The sequence below is a fragment of the Calypte anna genome, chromosome 2 (genome assembly GCF_003957555.1).
Source record: "Calypte anna isolate BGI_N300 chromosome 2, bCalAnn1_v1.p, whole genome shotgun sequence".
NCBI classification, from domain to species: Eukaryota; Metazoa; Chordata; class Aves; order Apodiformes; family Trochilidae; genus Calypte; species Calypte anna.
The window spans coordinates 68,151,754-68,175,141 of NC_044245.1; the positions used below are offsets into that span (position 1 = coordinate 68,151,754).

The window sequence follows — 23,388 nt, forward strand, 5'->3', positions numbered from 1 at the left end:
AGGAAAAGAAAGTTTAACATGAACTAATTTCTTAATTGGTTGTCTAGCATTACAAGCAAGTATAACACAGCAGCAGGGAACTACAACAGCTCATACACCCTCAGGACTAATAAACATCTGGACTACATTAGCAAAGCTGATCTTGCTTTCACCCTACCAGAAGATAGCGCTTGAAGACTGCACACTAACACAAATGTCTTGTAAAAAACTCAGAGCTAACTTAAAAGTAATTTTTCTGCCCTCCCAACTAGTTCCCTCTTTGGAGCCAGCAGCTTAAATTTAGCATAGTGTAATGACAATGAATTAATGCTAGTACGGACTGTAGACAATAATATTTATAAACCTAAAGAAACTACCCAAATAATAATTTACTGCCCATTCATTAATCGATTTGTGTACAGTTTCTACATTCCTAGACCCTGAATATAGGACGGAAGGAGCCTAAAATTTCAAGAAATTAACTTTTTATTGCACTAGCAGGTTTCAAGAAGTTGCATAAACAGCAAGAACAACAAATTCCTGGCAGACCTTAATTTTTTAAAAAATATACTGCATCTTTGAAGCTACAGAAGTATTTTTTCCAAAATACAGCATCTACACGGAGCATATCTGTCAGCGACTCCAGTGCTAAGTATATATTTAACCAAGGAAACACAGGAAAAATAAATGTACTGCATTCTCCTCTTCTTCCTAACAGTCATGACAAGCCAGAAGTATAATTAAAGCCTTATTAAATTTACCACTGCAAAATCATGAGATAAAATAAAAAGGTTTGAAGATCTTACCATTGCTCTACTTTTCTTTTTTTAAAGGATTTTACTGGGTTTAAACTTTTTGTGTGCAGATATTTTAAAGGTCTTTAGAATGGAATAAAACCATTCAGATTCTTAGTTAAATGAAAAGAGTTCAACAGTTTTGCCAGACCTCTCCTATTCTTGTGCAGTAAGATTTCATAAAAAAGACGATTTAAAAAAAAATAAAAATTGCAATGCTTTTAAAGATAATTTATTGAATTTGTGCTTTCACTTTCTGTAAATCAAAAGTCACCTGTGGTGACCCCTCCTTACAGGTCTACTCTGAGTTTATAAATACTAGAGTTGCTACAAAGTACTGAAGTGCCTACAGTACCCATGGTTCACGTATCTAACTCTACTCCACTTTTTGAGGTGTTACCTGCACACAGCATGTCGCAGCCTCAGTGAAAAAGACAACTTAACACGAAGTTTGCTTAAAATGGATTTTTCCAAAGAAGTCAATTATTTCAATCCTTAAAAGCAGCTTCCTTATTTCTAAACTATTTCAAACTGAGTGCAAAACCTGCAGCAACATCCACTGCTCCACACCTCTGCTTGCCTTCTTCCCCCTTGCAGTTCTGACAGGCAGGGAGGTTCATCGTGGGAGTCACTGATCTCTCACCTCCCTTCTCTAATCCATCCTCAGCTGCTCTGCAATTCTACCAGCTCGGTGCAGCACCTAGGTGAGATTCAGCTAGAGTTTTTTTACTGGTTGGTCAGGGTGAAATACAATGCCAGTTCTTTTTGTGGTCACAAAGACAATTGTTAACAAGTGACTGATCTCAGGCCGAGCAATTTTCCAGCGTGATTTTCCGTGGTAAATCAAACTTCAGGCACTGCAAAGCCTTGCTTGTATATAGCATGCATAGGAGTAAGATTAAATTAAAAAAAAAAAAAAAAGACGACTACAGATGTACAACCAGGTGAATACAGCTACTGTATTCTTTCATCCATTATGTATTTTACAGTGACTTTTCTCACAGGCTACAATAGTGAGGGAAGGCTGATCTATAGCCTTCAGACTCTCTGAAGGGCGGCAGACTTCCTTACCACCCTTAAACACCTTTGAACATTTTTTCCTGTGCACAGCGGGCCCTTGTCCTGTGCTACAGCCTGACCACCCACTGTTGCTTGTTGACCAAACACACAGTGCCTGGAGTCTGCACCGACACAACCAGGATAAGTTTCCTTTCAAGGATACCGCGCTGAGAATTTCAATTTGTCTAGGCAAGAAATTAGGCGAGCAGGAGAAATTACTGAAAAATTAACGTGCTCAACAGATGAATGCCCACATTTTATTCTTTTTTTTTTTTTTTTTTTTTTTTTCTGGAGTACTTTTTCTTCCTAACCTAATACTTATTAGGAATCTGGCATTTTTAAATGACTCAGAAGAAAATGGGTTGTATCGCAAGCAAAGCGATGAGTGTGGAAGATAAAAATTGCTGCACTTTATGGAAAAAAACTTTCTGGAATACCTGTGAAAATGAATGTTTTTAAATCTTAAGGCTATTGTTCATTATACTAAACACATTTATAATGAAATTATTTTTCAGTGCACCACAAAGAGTAATTGCTCTATTTTCTAGTGGTGTTCTAAGTATTTCACAACCTAGGGATAAGCCTTCCTGCCAGTCCTGCAGACCAAAAAATACTGAAGCAAGAGCCAAAAACTTCAAGTTCAGCATATAAATACAAATTACATCATTTAACTAGCACTAGGCTCCAATGGACATTAGGATCATCAGCAATTTTGAAAACAACCTGCTTTTACTCAATTGCCCAAATAAGGGATTAAAAAACTAGAACAGACACCAAGGTAACATTCTGGTGAGACAAGGGTTCCACATTATCTTAAGCAGTACTAAATATTTTCAATTCTCATTTTAAACTACCTGAGCTGCTTTGTAATCACAGTATTTACCGCCTGCTTCTAAATCACAATGTTTACTGTCTTTTTAATACTACAAATATTATTTCAAGTATTATATAAAATAAGAAAGCCCCCTGCACGTCTAAGCATGTCAGATTCAACAAAAATTTTTAAATAACAGCAAATTTACAGATACAGATGGTAAAAGAGGAAAAAAAAATGCAGTGTCAAATTTGGTACTGATAATTTTTTTTTTTTTTAAATTAATAACCCATTAAAGGTTTGCTTGACATCTGCTGTCAAAAGGGTATTTCTGCTATGGACAGGGGATGTGGTTTAGACATGAAATGGCTCCCAGCTGCAAGAAGTCTTCTTCCAGATGTACAGTAAGCAAAGGCAATGGAAGAGAACCAGCTGCTAGGATAACAAATTGAAAAGGCCCTTTTGACACAAGCCTTGGCGGAGTGTCTGATCTAACAAAGATGGATCATTCATTGCAAGGTGAATAGAATCTCAGTGTGGCACAGAAGAAAGAGCAAGCATCCATCTCTCTCCTTCCCACTATGTACAGCTGCTGTTACTCTGGCACAGAAAAACCCTGCATAGTTTTTTTTACAATGTGTGGAGAGCTGTGCATTACATTCTCTATGATGCAAGAAAGTTTATTTTTTTTCCAGCAATAAAATGTACAACAAAAATCACAATGACCAAACCAGTATACTCCAGTTTTTGAGAGCCATCTCCACATTGGGAACTTTAGTATTACCCAAAAGTAGCAGTTGTAGAACTGTGCTAGTGTTTCAATTACAGTTTCAATTCCTAAAGGATATTAACAGATAACTTATTTGCAGTAATGTTCCATAGTGCCTCAGAAAAACCTCTTAATAAATGAAGTCTTTAGTTGGTTTGACGATAACTGAATTACAGTCCTTATTCATTTTAGCTCAAAGGATCATGAAACCTACTAAGCCAATATTAAAGTCTAAGCAAATAACCACTGGCCACACAGAAAACAGTCTTAACCTCCATGGCTTCTTTCCCTGATCCTCATGTTAAGAATCTCATTGCTTAACTCATTTTGGCTATCTGCCCAGTGCCCTCAGCAAATTTTAAACCAAGCCTCATTTATTTACATTTATTTTTGTGTCATTTTACGTCATTTTATCCCCCATGCTTCCTGCATAAACCATAGTGGAAAACAACAATTATGCCCTAATAATAGGAGAATTGCCAAGTCAGGTTACAAATAAGCAAAGTCTTAATTGAGGGAAACCATTTACTATCCAGGTACCAGGTCTGAAAGTCCCCAGACTTGTACAAATCATAAGTTCAAAGTTCAGAATAAGCAATTCAGACTTTAGCCAACACCAGACATAAACTTCCAGCACAATTCAGTTTATTATTCAATTATATCTTGCTAGAGATTTCAGAAATACTGTTTTGAGTGAACATAGTGCTCTTCCATGTTAAGTTTTATATTCATAGCCTTCAAAAATGCTTTTTCCTGTCTATTCAGTCCCCTGCATCTCCATGTCTACATACTGAATAACAGCAGCATACTGAATAAAAGCAGGCTTTGCCTGCTTCAAATCCTTCCAGGGGGGAGCAACAGTAGGATACAATCAGATTTACAAAATGAATCCATCAATGCTTCGTTAAGTAACTTCACAACCATACAAAAAAAAAAAAAGTTTCAAAAAAACCAACGACAGAGCACAACCACTGATTCCATTGGTAAAGCAGATAACTATTAGTAGGAAACACAAAAAAGTAAATAAATCTGTATATTTACAACCATTATTATGTCAGGTGAGCTGGAGGTCCAACCAGTTCCCCATGGGTCCTGTATCTACATTTGCACTTTTAATAGAAGATTCTGACCATCAGAGAAGCTGGAGAAAGCCCTGATGGAAGAACATGAGCCACAGAGCTTTGTGATTTGTGTACCCCTTGTGCTGCCTCATGCTTCCACTATGACTTTGGCTACGCTGCTTGGTCTCTTTGTCCTGGCTGCTCATACTTAGAATACTTCAGAGCAGAAGAATTTTGGTCTGCTGTCATGCATGCATATTCACTCGCTCCTTAAACCATGTGGGCTTGGATTCCAACAGTTTCACATAATTTTAACGTAATTTGCCTGTATTTTTTTTTTTTGCCTCACAAATGAGGAAGGTCTGCTTATACACAGCAAGTAGGTTAAAGGCAATGATGGGTGAGTAGCAACAGCCAAATCTGAGCACACAATGAAACATTAATCTACGTAAGGCAGGACTAATCAGCAAACCAATAGGGTTGTTTAAGACTGAGGGGAAACAGTACATTAATACACACACAGAGGCATTCCTCAAAGGAAATACACTCCAAAATGCTGATTTAACTACTTTGTACACAGGCCTTGAGAAACTTAGCCATCCTACTTGTACCTGTTGAAATATATGCAACCAATTAGCTAATGATCAGACTACTGCTTCTTTTACAATTAATTACTGCCTATTAAAAGCTAAAGGAAATACCCAATTGAGTAATTTGCTGTTGGCAGTTGTCAGCCCTTAAGCTGCCAAATAATCTGACAAAGTTTAGCACAGCTTGATATACCTTTCAGTTTTTGGAAATAAAACAACACAAGTTGGATTAACTGAAAACAGACAGTATTTGAAATACACAGAATGCCCTTCTAACCCTTGAAACAAATTCCAAAAGAGACCTAAAGACCATTACAGCCTTGTAAATGTGCCACAGAGTCTTCATCAAAGACTGTACTATGCTATGATAATTTACAGTTCTAGGACATGCTTATAATTGCAGAATATGTCTACAAAATTAAGTAAATTTCTAGTAATAAACAAGCACACAGGCTCTTTAAAAGAAGAAAAACTTTTCATGTGATAGCACTAGTGAGAGTGAAGGATTTTCATTTAGATCAAAAACATGTACTTTGATATGAAACCAAAATAAATGTTACTTAAATACAGCTCAATATGCAATTTTCTGATAGCACCTTGGATCACCTTAGCGTGCATATTAGTTCACTGTACTCTTCAACTATGCTTAGAAAACCCTTGCAAGTACATTTATTAGCAAATGAGCAATCATCAGGCAAAGATAAGGAACCCATGGAAGACACAGGAAAGTAGATCTAGTTCTTATCCATACTGGGGATTTGTCTTGGCTTCCTTTACCAGAGGCCTAGGTGAGACGATACATCACCAAATCTCTTAAAGATGATAGAAAATAGTATTTTTTAATATTAAAAAAAATTCTTTCAGTTTTAATAACTAAAGGGTGAACCTCCTAGTAGTACGGAGACCACTGGAACAATTTTGTCCCACTGAGTACACCATTGGCTTGCCATATCAGTGACTTAATTATGAGTAAATTCTCAGAATTCATTTAGGTTTGGCACAAACTTAGTTGAAACCTGAAAAATTGTGTGCAAATGTAAAAACATATATTCTGCTACTGAGGTTTTGAGTTTACTCCACTGACTCAGTCAGTTTGAACCCACAGATTCACAGCAGAAGAACTAAGCAAAGAATAGCCAGAAATTTTTGCTGCGTTCAAGGTAAGGCTAAAATTGCTGTCTGCTGATTCCAGTGTCCACAATATGAAGACTGCAATCTCCTAGAAGCAATGTCTATTATCCCCGTTGAGAAGGGAAAACTAGAAAAAGATTTCATGCTCTTTTCATTACAGTATCAACCTTATGGCCCACCACTTCCTCCCAATGCTTGATAGGCAAAATGTTTTTTTAAAGTATGTTTTAAGTGGAGGACTCTAATGTTTGCAAATTTATTACTATTTTCTCCTAAAAATAGACTGTGAATTTTTGACCATATAAACCACATTTCTGACTTAAGCTGATTAGATTTCTCAGAGCCTTGCATAGCCAATTTGATACCTATGAGTCAAAGCCCACTTTTCCTGTTTGAAAAACATACATCTATTAAAGAAGATTAAAATACATTCTGTGTCTCTGATCACAATCAGCATTGGTTTACTTGGCAGTTAGTACCAATTCTTCCAAGTTTTCTTTTTTCCTTCTGTCTAATGTATGCCGAAATTAAAGATCTATGGAAAGGAAAAACCACATTTAGCAATCTTCCTTTGTCCTACTAGATACTAAGTGAGAAATTCCATCCGCTAGGATCAATCTTTGATTATTTTACAATCTGTACAAAAACTATCATAGTAAGGACCACATAAAAGGCTAAAAGAAAACTATTTAAATTTACTGAACTTAATAAATGTGATAATACATTAACGTTTGTTTCATGCATACACTAAGTATTAACTTTTCATACATACATTTACTGGGAATTTAAGTTATTTAAATTCCCTCTTCTGTGAGCCAAACAAAGCTGCTAACATTACAGCTCCTTTGATATTAAGGTGGAGATAAGGAGGGTTTTTTGCAAGAAACACATCAAGCAGTTTGAGGTTTTCAAGACAAGGAATTTAGATACATTTGCCATCCATTTACTGGAGCACAAGCATTACAATAATAAACACTAACACTAAACATGGGAGTTACCTAGAAGTCCAGAGAGCTGAGATTCCAATATGCCTCCTCATTCCAGAAATAGAAGCAAATTCAATCAGACTACTCGAGAAGCAAGGCACTACTTCTCATTTTCTAAATTAAAATCTCATGTTCAGATTTTACTACTAGTAATGACCTCCCACCTATTCCCTACTGAAAACAGACGAAAGAGATAGATGATCTTAACTGGCAGCCGAGGCCACACCTGAAAGCAACACCTATGGGCACACATTTCTTTGAGGAGCAACACTGATAAACACAAAGCCAAAATGAGGCTAAGTATTCTTATTTGTCTCAATGTAACACTATATAAATATCTTATTTGCCCAACACACAGGCCTGTGACTGGACATTGTAATCTGGATTTGGAAACTGCACATGAACAAAGAACAAGAGAATAACATGTTATAATGCACTGCATATCAAGAAATCACACATTATTCCACTATACCCCAGTGCCCTGCATATCCATATATTAACAGCATATCTTGTGACAAAGAAATCCAACCGGCATATTCAGACAACAATCCAAACTTCGTGTGACCCCAAAGAAGTATTTTGAGAGGACAGTAAACTTCAGATAAATGATTGAAATTTAATTCTTTTCCCATGTAAAGAACTTAGAAGTTATAATTTAAACAAAAAGAAAACTCCAACTGCTGCTTTGTTTTTATAATAGAATAAAGAAAAAAAAATACAAATCAGTATTCAAGTTTCTAAAAAGCTATCAAAATTGATGGGGGGGAAAAACCCCAAACCCCAAATATCATTTGTACACTAAAACTTGTCAAATAAAGGGCAATGCCAAATTCCTAAGTGTCAAATATATATAAAACAAAAATATATTCTTGCCTTTTTGTTCTTTGACATAGCTCTCCTTACAGTTGTGCATGAGCTGCAGAATCCACTGATGTTGAGCACCAATGCACTGCCAAGCAGGGTCCCCAGACGCATGAAGATCAGAAAGATATCTGTAAAACCCAGTCCAAAAATCACAGCTCTGACTTGACACACTGGAGGGCTCATTAAAACAGACCAATGATGTACTAAGAAATGCTTTTTTTCCCACATAATTGTAAAAATCCAAGAATAGCTGTAAAGATACACTCATATGGAATGCAAATACAAGCTTTGCATTCTCCCCTTCTCATTTAGTTAAGAGAAATTCTATAAAAAAACTTGTAGAAAAAATCCCAAACACACATATATTTAATATCACATTAATATGCATTTCAGATCTGCCTCTAGTAAAATACTTGGAAACCAAGGTCTTTATCTGCCAAGGCTGTACTTTAGTACTTCATGTTTCACTTGGAATCAGTGATGACATCTCAAGCACATAAAATATGGTATTTTTCTTCCCACAGAGTATGTCCTGATCGTATCATCATGTAACCTTAACAAGTAAGTACAGAATGAATTAATTTTTGGCAGCTCATTAATTTACCGTACACACGCACAAATAAATGTAAACCAAGCTCCTGGCTGGTTTTGTTTTAGGTTTTGTTGTTGATTTTTCATTGCATTAGAATGCACATACAGTTAAGGGGAAAAAAAGGGGAGGGGCCTGGGGGAAGAGATACTGAAAAGATCAGGACTTTTAATACAAAGAAGCAAAATACCTTTTGTCTTTGGGGAGAGAGGAGTACTACAAAGCCAATGCTGTGGTTTCAAAAAGAACAGAGAAGTAATATAGTCTAACGCATGGCATTCAAGACTATCTGCCAACAGTACTTTTAAAAGAGTATTTTCCAAAAAGTAGTAGCTGCTCTACTATCTAATGGTGCTCCATTACATTTTCCATTAATGAGGCTCAGGACAGATTGAAAAATTCAAGATGCTCAAGGTGAAGTACACTGATTTATTATCTTACACAGTGCAGGGAATGCTTAACTCCTTCACAAAAGCTCTATTACTACCATAATATCCAATGTTAATTAGAACTGTATTGCAAAATTCTGTCTTGTTTGAGAGCTGTCAGCTGTACTTGAACAAAAAATAAACTGTTAGGTCAGATTGGTTGGATGTACCATACACAACCAACGATTTTGACAGGGTGAGATTTCTAAATTCTGAGCTCCAGTCCTTCCTTAGTGTTAAAGGGACTTTAGTCTTTGCTTAGACACAAAAGAAATAAAAAAAATATTACCCCTGACCTTGGATAAAACCTTGGATTTATTTGGCTGTTAAGTGATATGGTAAACTGTTTCTGAACAGTATAAAATAATTATCACTGTAAATACCATAATACAATGAGAGGAAAAATTAATTGAAGCCTAATTAAAAAGTTAAACATTTAATATCTGAGGGGGAGAAAACCACAGTATTTCAGGGATTGGCCATTCTTAGACATTGGAGACAAACACCAAACATACAAAGAAAGTAATGAACCTGATAAAAATAGCAGGGTTTATGCGTATAATTTTACAATTAGGATTTTGCTAATTTCTTTTTAGCTGAAGTGCTCTGATGAAAGCTTTCTTCACAGTTTGTCTCCAGAAAATTTACAGTAGTAGAACCACATTAGCATTTCTAGAGTAGTGAAACTAATTTAATCACTTTGTACGCTGGTATTCTGTTAATTCATTAGAACTAAATTATTCCATATTTGTCTACTCCCTGCTTTCCTTCATTATAGTGTCATGGATGACACATGAACACAATCTCCTGTAACACAGGCTGGGATATTTTTAAAGATTCACTACTTCAAGGTAAGGGGCTAGAAAAAAACCAAACATTAAAAAAGCCAAACAAACAAAAAAACCCCAAAACCAAACCCCAGAATTCAACACACAGCTCTGATTCTTCCAAAGAATCCTGAGAAGAGGCCATAAGACTTGGCTAAGATAAAGAAGCTGCTCTTCAAGTCTTTTGAGCTTGACATAGAAACTGTAGTGCCTTTCTCAGAGACACAAAACACTTAACTACTCACCTTAAAAGGCAATTCCAATAAACAGGAAATATTTAGAAAGTACCCAGAAGAATGAGAGGCACTCTACATAAATGTATGATAGTTTCTGTCCCCAAATGAACATAACTAAAAGGAATCTAGGACACCTTTACTGCACTTGGTGCTGTGTGACTGGGCCTGGTGAGCACACAAAACATCAAAGACCTCACATAGGTGTCAGAATTTTAAAAACACAGTGTGCTGGGGCTACCTTTGTTAAGATAACTGAAAAAAAAACATTAAGAATGTCCAAGACAGACCAGGAGCCCTGCTAACATCCAAAACTCACAAGTTTTCTAGGTAAAGCCATCAAATGATTCAGAAAACTCCTAAGTTTGGCTTCAAGGACTGTAAAGCAGGTTAAGGTCTACTAGTACAAAAAGGTCCAACCAACTCATGTCAGTACGCCTGTAACAGACATCAGCTTTCTGAATAACAGAAAATCTAGAAATTTTGATGAAAACTGGGGAACTGGTTCATGCTCATGAATCAGAGGAATTACATTATTTACACTGAGAAATAAAAGAACCAATATCAAATTTAAATAACAGTTTGGATTAGCCCCCCCCCCACTATCTGACTCAGGAAGATTCAAATATAACACCAAGTCAAGCTGAAGTGTAAGGCAAATTAATTTTTTTTTTTTAATTTATTATTAATCTCATTTATTATGAGCTCTGCAACTCAATGAGTGCAATGATTCAGACACAGCTTGCAATATGATGGTTTAGAGGAAGCAAAAGAATCTAAACACATCTAAAGGTTTTAAACAAGTTAATTCCATCTCAATTATCCCTCTAAACAGTTTTCATTCAAGAACTGTTTTTCAGTCACTCAATAAACAATCAAGAACAAAATTTTGTCACTCTTTATATATAAGCATAAAATCTCAAAATACTCTACATACAACTTTAAAATTGATATTTAGACCATAAACAGTATTTAAACTATCCTATTTAAGAAACAGATATAACTACACATGTAACACTGAATGTCTGATGAAGAGAATACTCAAATGATTACCTTATATAACGCTTCTGATCATGTAATGTTGATGGAGTTTCAAGCAGCTTATCTAGCAGAAGTTCTCTTAAAGCTTCAATTCTGGTTTCAACTTCAGCATAATCTAGAAGTAGAGAGAGCAAATAAATCCAGTTTTGCCTTCACTTGCCTTCAATAGTTGTATGAGCTGAAAATTATGTTATTTTCCTAGCACTTCCAGAGCTAATGTGGAAATCAATAAAACTCATTTTGTAACAAACCAAATATGAACATTTTGTATACGACAGCTCTATAAGAACAGACAATTAGATTTTGAAGTCTTTTCAATAATATACAAGTGAGACATACCTTAAGTCACATTTTAATTGCTGTAACCTTTTTTTTATGTCCAGTAATACCGAGTCTTAATAAATATTTGTCTGTGATTTAACATTTTATATTTCACAAAATATGTACCTCACTCAGAAAAATTGCTGGAAATATTGCTTGAAGTCTTGAAGTAATTTGAAGTTATTGTTTCCTGTAAATCCATTATTTTTATGGATTAAAAATTGATATAAATCCCACAAAGATACTAGGTGCTTTTTAGACTTCAAGTAAAAAAACACAACAAAACAAAACCAGAAATAACAAAATAACAAAACCCATGTCTTACATTTTTTGAATACTTGAACCTCTGTCTTTCCAAAGAGTGACTTGGCTTTCTCGTAGTCATTAATAACCACATCATAATCGCCCTTAAACAACAAACACAAAAAGAATTAAAAAACATTTGTATTTGTCAAGAAAAAAGTAACAGGCTAACTTCAGCAAACTGTATTTTTTAGAGAATTATACCTTCTGGATATTTCTTTCAATATTTAAGGGAAGGTTGAAAAGAAACTTAAAACGCTGAAGAACATTAAGTGCGTTTCTTGTTGAATCCGCTTTGTCCTTGCGACCCAGCACTTCTTGGAATAAGGTATCTGCTGTGTTACTGGCTCCTATTTAAAAAATGGATGAAAATAAGAAAAAGTAAAGTAATCAGTTCAAACGACATACAGATTTTGCTCATTTTAATGAGCCATTCGAGTCTTTTTTAGAGCAAACGAGTAGTTATCGCTCAATTTTTATACTTTTTTTCTTCATCCATGTTAACATTTTACAACTGGTGAAATACTATTTCAAATGAACCACTTAGCATTTTAATGTGGTAAGGTCCCTGTGCAATTAAAAACAATCACTCTTTCCTAGTTCAAATGCTTCACTTTGCTGCAGATATTTTATAGTTTGCTTTGGCTCCAGATCTACATTTTACAACTAAATTATGCATCTCAGGATATGGAAAAAGTCATAGAAAGTCTTCTTTTTAGAAAACTGTGATTTCATTATGTTATTTAACAATGGCTTTAAGAGTTACCTGGGTTTTGCAAACCACGCTTTTTGGGTTGTTTTCAAATTAAGTCTTAAATTTATTAACAATATTGATATTTAAGTGAGTTTCTTAAAGGTACCAATGACTAAATCAAAGACAATGGCATGAGTTTAAAAAGTCAATTTTGTAATACAGATAATTTCCTAACAGAGAGTAATAGAATTTCATTTATAATAGGGAAAATTTACATTGCATGTGAATATTTGCATTTTTCAACTCCTTTTTTAAGTAACCAAAAAAAGAGAAGTGTGGAATTTTTTTTTACTCTTTTTGATCGTTGCGTGTTTAAGTTTCTACATTATCTGGTCTAGTGACTATACTTTAAGCAAAGATGAAAAAAAATTACATCAGTCTCGCTGGGTGGCTTGCATGCCATTTTCCCTAGTCAACACTGTGGGTGGCCTGCTCATGTTAAAAGTAGTCTTTGTAAAATAATTGTTGTATCTAAATAATGTTTAAACTTTGTTGAAATTTTGAAGCCTCAATGTAAAAAAAGTTTTTGTCAGGATAGCTATTTCTACTGCATACTATTTAGCACAGAATACTTTAATCCATTAAGGAGAAATACACAATGAAAACAGCTAGCTGGACATTTAAATACAGACCACTGATAAAGTATGAAATTTCTCCTGAGGCTATAATAAATGCTTGTTTGATAAATCCTTCCAGTAAGTAACATTTGTTTTGTTTCAGTTCTTATGAATCTTGCCCATTCTTTTAACAGCCAAGAAGTAATGTACTATATCTGGGAATTAAAGTTATATTCACAAAGTTTCTCTTTTTTATTCCATACAAATGTCTCTAAAAGGTAATTGACAACAGCAGGAATAGCACACTGACTTCCACCTTTAGTTTAAAACTGCATGACTTCATCTCCTCAGAACTGCTGTGGAAATCCTCAATTGAGGTAAATTATTTAACTTTTTTCCTATGGGCATTTTTTCCATTTAATACAGAAACTAAAATATATCAAATTAATTATCAGTGTCTTAATGAAATTCAATACTTCATGCAAAACAGGTTTCTCTTTTTAGACTTAAAAATATATTTTGTTGTCTTCCCTTCTCACCCCTCCAAATCCTTTTCTGCATTAACAATCCTTGACTTCTGATTACTGATTAATAACCTAAGCCTAAATAATAATGTCCATGGATAAAAATTCAAGTCTTATACTAACTATATTATTAAAATAGATGATTCATCTACTTTGTGCAGATGCTTTTTACTTCAAAATAAATCTCTAGTTACCCAATAGTTGTTATTTCATACAGCTTGACAAAAACTTCACATAATGAAATTTCATTGACCTCCTTTAAGATACAATTCTTCATGAAATTCATTGCATTACACCATGTATTTCAAAAAAATATATATTTAATAGTTCGTTTAGCAATTAAGTTTAGCAATTTAGCAAAAAATATTAAACATTTATAACTCCACCTATAACACCTTCTGTGCTTCTGCTATGATCCCATGCCATTTTTAATGCAATATTTTGGCAAAATCTGAACATTCTGATGCTCTGGAAAACATCCTTATTCTTAGGAGCTTGTAATCAAGCTTGCAACACTGATTGTCTCTCAAAATATCCACCTACAGTCCAGGAAATGTAAAATTCAACTGCAGATGTGAAGCCATTTTTGAAAGTAGGTCCTGCTACTGGTGGATTATGGAAGCTTTTCAATAGTCAGACAAGAAACAAACCTTTGATCCTAAACTACTTTGCATAATATTATTTACCCTCTGTAAATCCTTGTATTCCTGCTTCCCTGCCTCCCAACCATCATGACTTGCAAAGTATCAGGAGTAAAAGCAGCCAATTCTTTTCACAGCAGAGCCAAACTTAACACCACTCTGAAGTGGCTGGCACAAGTTCCTCTACAGATCCAGCTTGAAAAAGACAGTCTGCAGTATCTGCATAAAGATTGCAGCCACCATTTATCACAGGACATAGGGATTATGTATTATAGGTAGATTTGCCTCATATTAGCGCGTGTAGGAAAATGTCGCAGACCTAAATTTTGGCTTTTTTACTAAAAAAAAAATCTGTCACACAATTTTGTCAAAGGGGAAGTGCTCCCCAAGAAAGCTGTGCTTGGTGTATGACATGGCATAAATACAAAGCACAGAGGATCGCAGTGGCAAATTTCAGATTGTTTTTCTTCCTCCTGCCCTGTCTGCATCAAACCTTGTGCACACAAAGAGACACACTGCAGTCTTCATATAGCATGTTTGAGGTTATTTGTGGGGCTTTTTGGTAATTTTTGTATTTGGAGGGGTTTCTTTTGCACCTCAAGCAACAAGATGGAGGAATAACAATGTTCAAAATACACCTTTATTGTGAGAACTAATGAAGATACAAAGAAAAAAACTAGAGCTGTTAACAAAACCTCCTACTTTCTTTGTGCTCTCTACACACACACACACAAACACACACACACACACACACAGTCACTGCTTTCTTCATAGAAGAGAAGAAAAACGGTGAACTTCCATGTCACTTTCTTGATTTCATAAAACACACTGAGACTTTCCAACACTGAGTCAGCTATCTGCATGTCATTCCTGCTTATTGATACAGCACTAAGGGAAACATCCCTTCCTCTGTGAAAAAAATCACAATGAAACAAAGTAAAATTATCTTGGCAGAAATCCCAGAATTAAAAAAGTTACTTTTTTGATCTGATGAAACACATACCAACTGCACTAAATTCAAGCCATCTCTCAATGCAACCCTACAGCTAATAAAGAGAAACAAAAAAAGAAAGTACTGACAGCTTTTCAAAGTTTCTAAAAAAACAAAAAAAGCAATCTTGTTCCATATAGTCTAAATGCCAGCACATAAAGTCAAAAAGATTCTGTTAATAGGCATTGTTATTAAAAATAGTTTGGTTTTTTTTCCTCTTTTGCTCAAAATTCTTACAATGCTGGTATTTAACTTTGCTCATCCTTCTATAGATCCAACTGTCCATACAGCTCCTCTTTTCTTTGTACACTTAAAATTCAGATGCCACAAGCATTCATATAAAGTGCTTTACAGCTCTTTAATTTTGACATCTATCCTCTTTGTTAGCATGAACACCACTGAAAGTCACAGCAAAAGCTGCCAATATTTCAAAAGGGGTACTATCACTCCCTAAAATCACTAGGATAAAAACATGAAAAGGCAAAAGAGACTACTGTTTTGCACTTTCTGCCATATTCCTAGGAATATGTAAAAGCTTGTTTAAAAGTCCATAGTCCATAAACAGTTGCTGCTGGAAGGACAAAACTTACTGTTCAGTACATTCTCCAGTTTTTGCGTCATGGATCCTTCTACTTTTTCCGTTCCATCCGCTTCCAGTTTTTGATGGATTGCTGGAATAAAGTGTCTAGTTAAAATGCAGAACATTTTAATAGGTGGGGATACATTACGTTAAAGTGACAGTTTTAAACATTTTTAAAATTAAAAATAAAGAGTTATTTTTCTTGTTAGACATCAAAAATACAAACATGCCACACGGCAGCAGAGCCTAGTGGAAGACAGGGCTTAGAGCCAGATACTGAAGAATTTTAACCATTACACTGACACAGACTTTCTGTATCTTCTTGAACAAGAAACTAATAATGATCAAGGAAAAGATAATGTGGAGAGAATAATCCCAACTAGCTATCTTGTAGTACAAGTGTTAATTCAATTTAGTATTTTGAAAAGTAAGTATAATTTAAGCCCAAAATACTTCTGCTTTGTAATGCAAAGTTTTTACACTGATCTCACCAAAAAGGAATTACCAATAATTAAAGGGCAGTGTCATGGGGGATTTGGATGGACCCAAAACAAGTGCTAGAATACTCCCATTACTAGTTATTTTTGTCCATAAAAATGCACTCTCAAACCACACAATTTAAAATTATCTTGTACCAACATGCTGCATTAACCACTACAAAGAAAAAGCATCACGATGCTTCTGCTCAAAACAGCATGAAAATGGAGGGAAGTTTATTTTTTCTGAAGATGCTATTTTTTGGATGTGTAAAAGTGTAGTAGCAGCATTATTTTGCTGTTTTGTTATTTCTTGTTCAGGAATAGAAAGATTTACCAGCATAGCTTCATTACAGTACACCACGCTGGAAATATGAACAGTGTAGATACTCATTTCTTCCACTTCCCCTCTCTTACACAGCCTTCCTTCCCTCTTCTTTGTTTATTACAACTGGCACAAATCAGTGTTTCTTTTATTACTATTATTATTATTTTTATTAAGAAAGTGTTCCTGTACATATGCATTCAGCATTTATAAAAGAATTATTTAAAAATACTATACTTTCAAATTTTTAACCTGTTAACCTATACAAAATTTGTTCTATCAAACAGCCACCAGTTCCTGTTGCTTCTGATAAAATAAGGCTTCTAAAAAACCTCCTACTGCTTTCTGATGGTTCTCAGTAGAACAACACAGAGCTAAGCTACCCTTGAAAAGTGATGCTCAGTACTTTGAATAAAGCAAGGAATGATGTCTTTTAGTTCAAAACACAAATATAGTTTTGAAATCAGTCTCGCATTGTGCCAGCTGATCTTGCTTTGGGTTGAATAGCAAAGCAGCCTCAGTCTCTCAACTGGATTTCTTTAGGATGGAACCAAATTAAAAGATGAACACTATGAGTTTACCTAACGTGCTCCAGGAGATGCCTGGAATGCAATCCACTGTGTGATACCCCACCTGGGCTGTTGGAATAGGAGTTTGAAACCTGTTTGCTGTTACTGAAAAGCTTTACTGTAAGGAACATAGAATAAATAAAGATGAGGAGAAGCCAGCCCCATTATGCTCCAACTAAGGCCAGAAGATTAAGTGTATTTTGTATAAATTTTGCCAATAACTGTTTAAATTTTCTGCTAGATCAGATTATTTAAAGGCTTGCAAACTTCAGACAGTCAGTGAGCTACTAAAATAATAATGAAGAAAGTAAGCTTAGAGCTCTAAACTGTGAATAAATACTTCAGAATTTTTGATCAAAATACACGTAAAAATTCAATCTGGCAAAAAAGCCACAGCACAAGCCTTGTGGTATACAGCAAGCAACTCAGTGCTGCTTGTGTTGATTTTATTTAATCTAAGGGAAAAAAGACAATAAAATGCCTTTGGTTCCCTTCATCAAAGAATTAATTATTTTTTTGTAATCTGAACAAAGCATAAGAAGGTCATCCATGAGAACAGAACTGTGTAGGGTAAAAACTTCTGAATTATTTCAACAATAGTACAGAGCTGTCTATTATAAGCAAATTAATGTACAAAGACAGCATATTATTAGTGGAGCTGGTAACACATTACACTGTGAAAACCTAAAGAACCTGAAATCAGGTAATCATTACTCCTAAATTACATAAGGTAATCAGCCAGTAATCATTACTCCTAAATTTTCTTTTGTCTTGCTTTTCTGCCCTGAGATTTCCAGGTATTTTTGCAAAGTGCATGGCAAATTTGGCTTCATTTGCTAAACATTGCTAATCCAAAATATCAAAGTGAATGAACCATGGTTTTAATTGCTGGCTTCTGTTTTGTTTCTCTAACATTTACTTTTTCAAGCTTGCTTACCCAACACAGTGCCAAATCAAAGAAAATGGACAGACTTACAATGACACATACACACACATACAAAAAAAAACCCAACCCAAAAAACCAAGCATGGTGCTAGGGGAAGAGGTTTTATGGAAAATCAGAGACCAAAAATTATAGTATAACAACACTGTGAAGCCAGATAACTATGTTCTCACACAGATTTATATTTAAGCAAGTGTGTCATTTCCAGGTAGATATCTCAGAAGTATATAGGAAAACAAAGTTGACTGCTCTTCTTATGGATCCACTAAAAATTCTGGGTTAGGACCCTGGAGCTAGCCAGGATACTTCAGGATTTTAGAGTACAGGAAAGGCTACTTTCTTTTTACTGACACAGTGCCAACCCCTGTATCTTTCAAAACTAATGGTAGAAATACGAGCATCTTTCAAATGTTGCATGTGTTTTAAAAGCACTATTGAAATCAAACTGGAATTAAGTAAAACAAAATAAAGCTGGTTTTATGGTTTGCAGGTAATGTAGAGCTCAAATTTAATAGTAGATAATTTTTTGTACATTTGCAGTTAACTGCAGTATTTGGTATTTGAAAATCATCACAGATGCAAAACTAATCTTCTTTCTTCTGGATACTTTATTATTTTTCAAATGCAAACAAAAATGGTATCCTACCTGGAAAACACAAAGTCATTGAACATGACAGCCACAGAGTAGCTGCAAGCTGCCATGACTGCATCCATTTGCAGAAATTCTGCTAGTGATTATTTCACTACTTTAAACCACCTACTTTTTTAAAAGAAGCTATATGAGCAGTCAGCATAAAACAGGCACATGCTTGGGCACAGGAATTTCACTGTGCACTGAGACAACATTTTCAAATGAAACCATCTATTGCTTGAGACACTGAAAAAAACCACCCCCTAGAAATTGTTATGCTACAGTCTGTATGAAAGGAAAGTTTGCTTGAGCCTTTTGTCATTCATGATCACATAACTTACACTTTTTTAGAGTTACATTAAGGTAATTGGTCTGCCACAAAAACTGGTTGTAGACACTGCATGAAGAGGAAGCATCCACCCAAACTACCTAACACCACTTAGATACTTTAGCAGCACACCCGTTGTCAGGTCATCTCTCAGCATACTTTGTTTGTTGCAATGTCCCCATTGCTATCTAGCACTCCAAGATCAGAAAACAGGTTTTCAACATTCAACCTTAAATCAGCCTACCATTTTTTGTGATTGTGCATACACAAGAAGGCCCACAAAAAAAAAAGAATGACATATGTAGCACTGATAGTGCAGCTGCTTCTTATTTAGCTTTTGTGTTCAAGAGTAGCACAGGGACACCTCACGCCTTCAGACAGAAGCTAGAAAGCTAGATGGTAAGCTTAGAGGCATCAGCTATTGCTTCATGACTACTTGGAGAAATGATCATAATTCTTAAATGGAAATAATCTACCTTGCATCTACTGTGAGGCACATATATTCATGTAAAGTGTTACTGAAGTGACTGATAGGCTGTCAGATACATGCAGCATCTTGGTTTATCCTTGCCAGTTTGTTTCCATGGCCCTGCTCTTTCTTAACCTCTTTAACAGCAGGCTGTTCTTGCCCTGCAAGGACTATATTCTATCATTTGAAGCAGGATAAGTAAGATAACATTAATAGACACACACAATACAAGAGCATTCAACACAGAGCTATGCTAGGCATTTCAAGCCAGGTGCATAACATTCAGGTAGTAATCCCGTATTTGAGTACATATGACACAGCTCTGCAGCCTAAGGCTCTTTATAAAGAGCAGCACTTCTGAAAAAAAGCAGTGCCCAAGTAAATTGATTTTCTAGCTTTTCTAAGGCTGCTGCGCAGAACATGACTTGCTAATGAGAAAAAACACACAATTTATCTACAAGCATATAAGCAGCAGCCCTTTTAGGATTGCTACTTTCTGAAAAGGTGCAATTAGAATGATGGAAAATAAATTAGCTGAACTCCCTGATGATGACAAAGTGGGTCAAGCTGAGGTAAGCCCAATTCCCCTCAGCTCAGTTTATAGCTCCCATCAGCTGATGAAACAAACTTCCTGTTGAACATCTCTGCAGCAAAGTCAGCGTCAAAGTGTCTGCCGAGCTAACGGGCAGTCACAAGGATCTGATAAGGCAATTCACTGTTCCAAGAAATCAAACCAAACAAGCAAGGGTTCTGCCCTATTTAACCTCTTAATTTCTTAGTAAAAAATTTCTAAATTACAAAATACAGCAAATATCTCAGGAAAGCTTTTTATGTTTTTTGTTGTTTACTTGTGAAGATATGAATACACCTTTAAATGCAAAATACAGTCTGATGGCACACTTAGAATCAGACTGATCTTACTGATACCAGCTAATGAAGAAAGCTGCATCACAATCAGTAATTCAGGGTTTTCCAGATCAAGTTTATGTATATATATATATAAACACTGTTAAAAGTGTATGAGTTAAAAAGCAGGTATATACAGATATGCAAATACATGAGTGCAAAGTACTTCATAAAGCAAGTGTTACAACTCTTAAAGTGAGTCTCAGACAAAGAAGTTACACTTTGTAACAATTAAGAGAGACCTGGGAGAAAAAAGATGTACACAGAGAGCTCTGCTCTACATCAACAAAATAAAACTGATAGTTTATAAAAAGCACCATCCCGGGAAAGTTGTGTTCCGAGGATATCTGGAGGGGAATATTGAGAGATGAAATTTATGCCCATAAAACAAAAAAAAAAAATCTGTCTTCACAAAATGCATTAGAAATCTTTGCAGAGGAAGTGAATAAACTCCCCCACCCCACCCCCCCCCCAAAAAAAAAAATTAAAAAAATAAAAATTAAAACTAAGCAAAGCATCTCAGGAAACTTAAACTGTTTTGGAAGACAGTATTCAATGATGATTATCCCTGAGTCATCTGTGACAGTCAGCACCAAATAATGGAAGTTTGCAGAAGCAAAACTATATCCCTAAAAGTTTGTGCTGAAGCAATCTTTCAGCTCTCAAATATAAACCATTCCTCAGGTAGCTTTGTTTAAATGCATACAAATTCCAGTTGCACCTTTTTAAAGAACAAAATAATAAACACAAACTCACCATATCATGGATAAAGACAGAAAAGGGCCAAATCACCTTGCACAAATGCTGTATAGCCCAAGTATACTGGGATTTTAAAACTAGTCTTCTGTTGAGGAGCTTGAATATTGTAATTCCACACCTAAGAATTAATGAGTTTCTTTTCTTTGATTTGGTTTTGCTGTCTGGTGGTTTGATTTTGTTTTGTTTCTTCTTTGTTTTTAATTCTGCATCTGAACTGTTTCTCTCTAAGGTAATCTCACTAATGTGTTGTGTTTTCCCAGAAGGCAAACAGAATATAAAGGCTTATTTCCAAAGTCAGAGTGTACTGAATATTAATGTAAATATTGAAGTCTCACTATGGGATAAGGCATCATAAAATCAAGTCTTTATGTAGTTACATGTTTTAAGTCATCTTAATATTATCTCCAGTTTAACATTTGCTCTCTTCTGGATATGTGGTTTCTGCAGTTTCATCAAATCCTTCCAGTTCCTGTAAGGTACATTTGACACCATCTTTTGCAGACAAACCACAGCAACCAGCTAGCCAGTCCCAGATTGCAACCAACACAATACAGATTTTGGGTTCATTAATCACTTTTAGAAGAGACTGTGAAGAAAGTATTTTTTTAATATTAAATCAAATCATACAAGAAGATAGTCTTTTCCTTTATGATGTATTTAGTAAAGGCAAAACATCTTTACCTGACAGAGCATCTTGTGCTTCAAAAAAGGTGCTGAGACCTCCTTTCACATGAGCTAGACTTCCCTCATTTTTCTTATTGGCTTGTTTCTTCAAATTCACAACAGCCGTTTTGAGCTGATCAAAACTGAAAACAAACAAGAAAACCCCTTGACATTCAAACAACTGAATAAGGTCAGCTAATGAATAAACAGAACAAGCTACTTGGAAAATGAAGCCAGCTACTTTTGAAACAACTGTGCAATTGCTAACAAGGATGCTCTTTGATGACAATAATTTACTCATTCCAAAGAGTTTTTTAATTTTGTTCCTGAATGGAGAAGTCCTATCACTTGTGATGAAATGGACTTCTTTACAGTACAAATTAGCCAAGAAAGTTCTTCTAAACATGCAATGTTGCTCTTAGTTAATTGTCTGTATACATTAAATAGGTGATAGTACAAGTCACAACACTCAGTACACTAGACTAACCACTGGGATGTCAGAAGTCTCTTCAACAATGACATTGTTTAACCCTGCAGCTTAATTCACAAGCCTTATTCACTTTCATTTTCTGAATTGGTTCAATATTTTTATGTTAGGTTGTACACATGGCTCAGAACTGACAACAGCAGTAGTGCAAAAATAAAGAAAAGATGAACAGGTTTCTGCTTTATGAAAGTGTGTTTTTTGTATGGAGTCTACCGAATTATTTTTGAGAGACCAGGGGAATATTAATTGCCAACTCTTCATTGTTGTTTGTACAGTAGGTTTATTTTATCTTAGTTCTCTAATACTTCTAGAGTATTGCCAGCGTACATTCAATTTCCCACTTTTTCTTTTTTTTTGCTAGCAGCTGCAATTATTTTAGAAACTTAGTGATGACTAATTTTTCATTGCTCACATATGAGTTTTTTCTGTTGATGATGATGAATATGATCTCAGCAATTATGCTACTGGATTCCAAAAATATAACACATGATTTTTATCCTCAAAGCCTTTTCTCCTACCTGCAAACCAAACCTGTGTCCCTAATACAAAAGAATAAAACAAAAAGTTGCACTAAACTTCAGTGAGGGAGGGAGACAATGAAGTAAAGAAAACAAAGCAATTCCACCAACACACTTTGCCCCACAGTGGTAGAAAAAGACACAGAGAACAAACCAACTTCAGCCCAGGCAGTGAGAAGGCTATCACCACCTACTGGGAGACAAACCTCACTAGTGCACTTACAGGCATTTTCCTTTTTATACTGATAATGTCACAATATTTTACTTTATTTCCTGTTTCCATATGCTGGACAGAAATCACATTACTCAACAGCTAGATTAGCCTACTTGGTATGCAAGAAGTACTTACTAGCAGCATTTTCAAACTAAAAAAAATCTCCTGCACTTTGGCCACAACAACCCCATGCAGCGCTACAGGCTGGGGACAGAGTGGCTGAGAGCAGCCAGGCAGAAAGGGACTTGGGAGTCTGCATCGACA

The 23,388-nt window shown here is 35.3% G+C and overlaps 1 protein-coding gene across 1 annotated transcript in view; it reads right to left on the reverse strand.

Moving 5' to 3' along the window:
* EXOC2 (exocyst complex component 2) overlaps positions 1–23,388 on the reverse strand; it is a 118,699-nt gene that overhangs the window by 62,207 nt on the left and 33,104 nt on the right. The window contains exons 7-12 of the mRNA XM_030446225.1: positions 21,924–22,048; positions 15,847–15,927; positions 11,994–12,139; positions 11,812–11,893; positions 11,178–11,280; positions 8,057–8,175 (exon numbers count right to left, since the gene is read on the reverse strand). Of these exons, the coding sequence (XP_030302085.1) occupies positions 8,057–8,175; positions 11,178–11,280; positions 11,812–11,893; positions 11,994–12,139; positions 15,847–15,927; positions 21,924–22,048 (656 nt within the window). The remainder of the gene's footprint in view (positions 1–8,056; positions 8,176–11,177; positions 11,281–11,811; positions 11,894–11,993; positions 12,140–15,846; positions 15,928–21,923; positions 22,049–23,388) is intronic.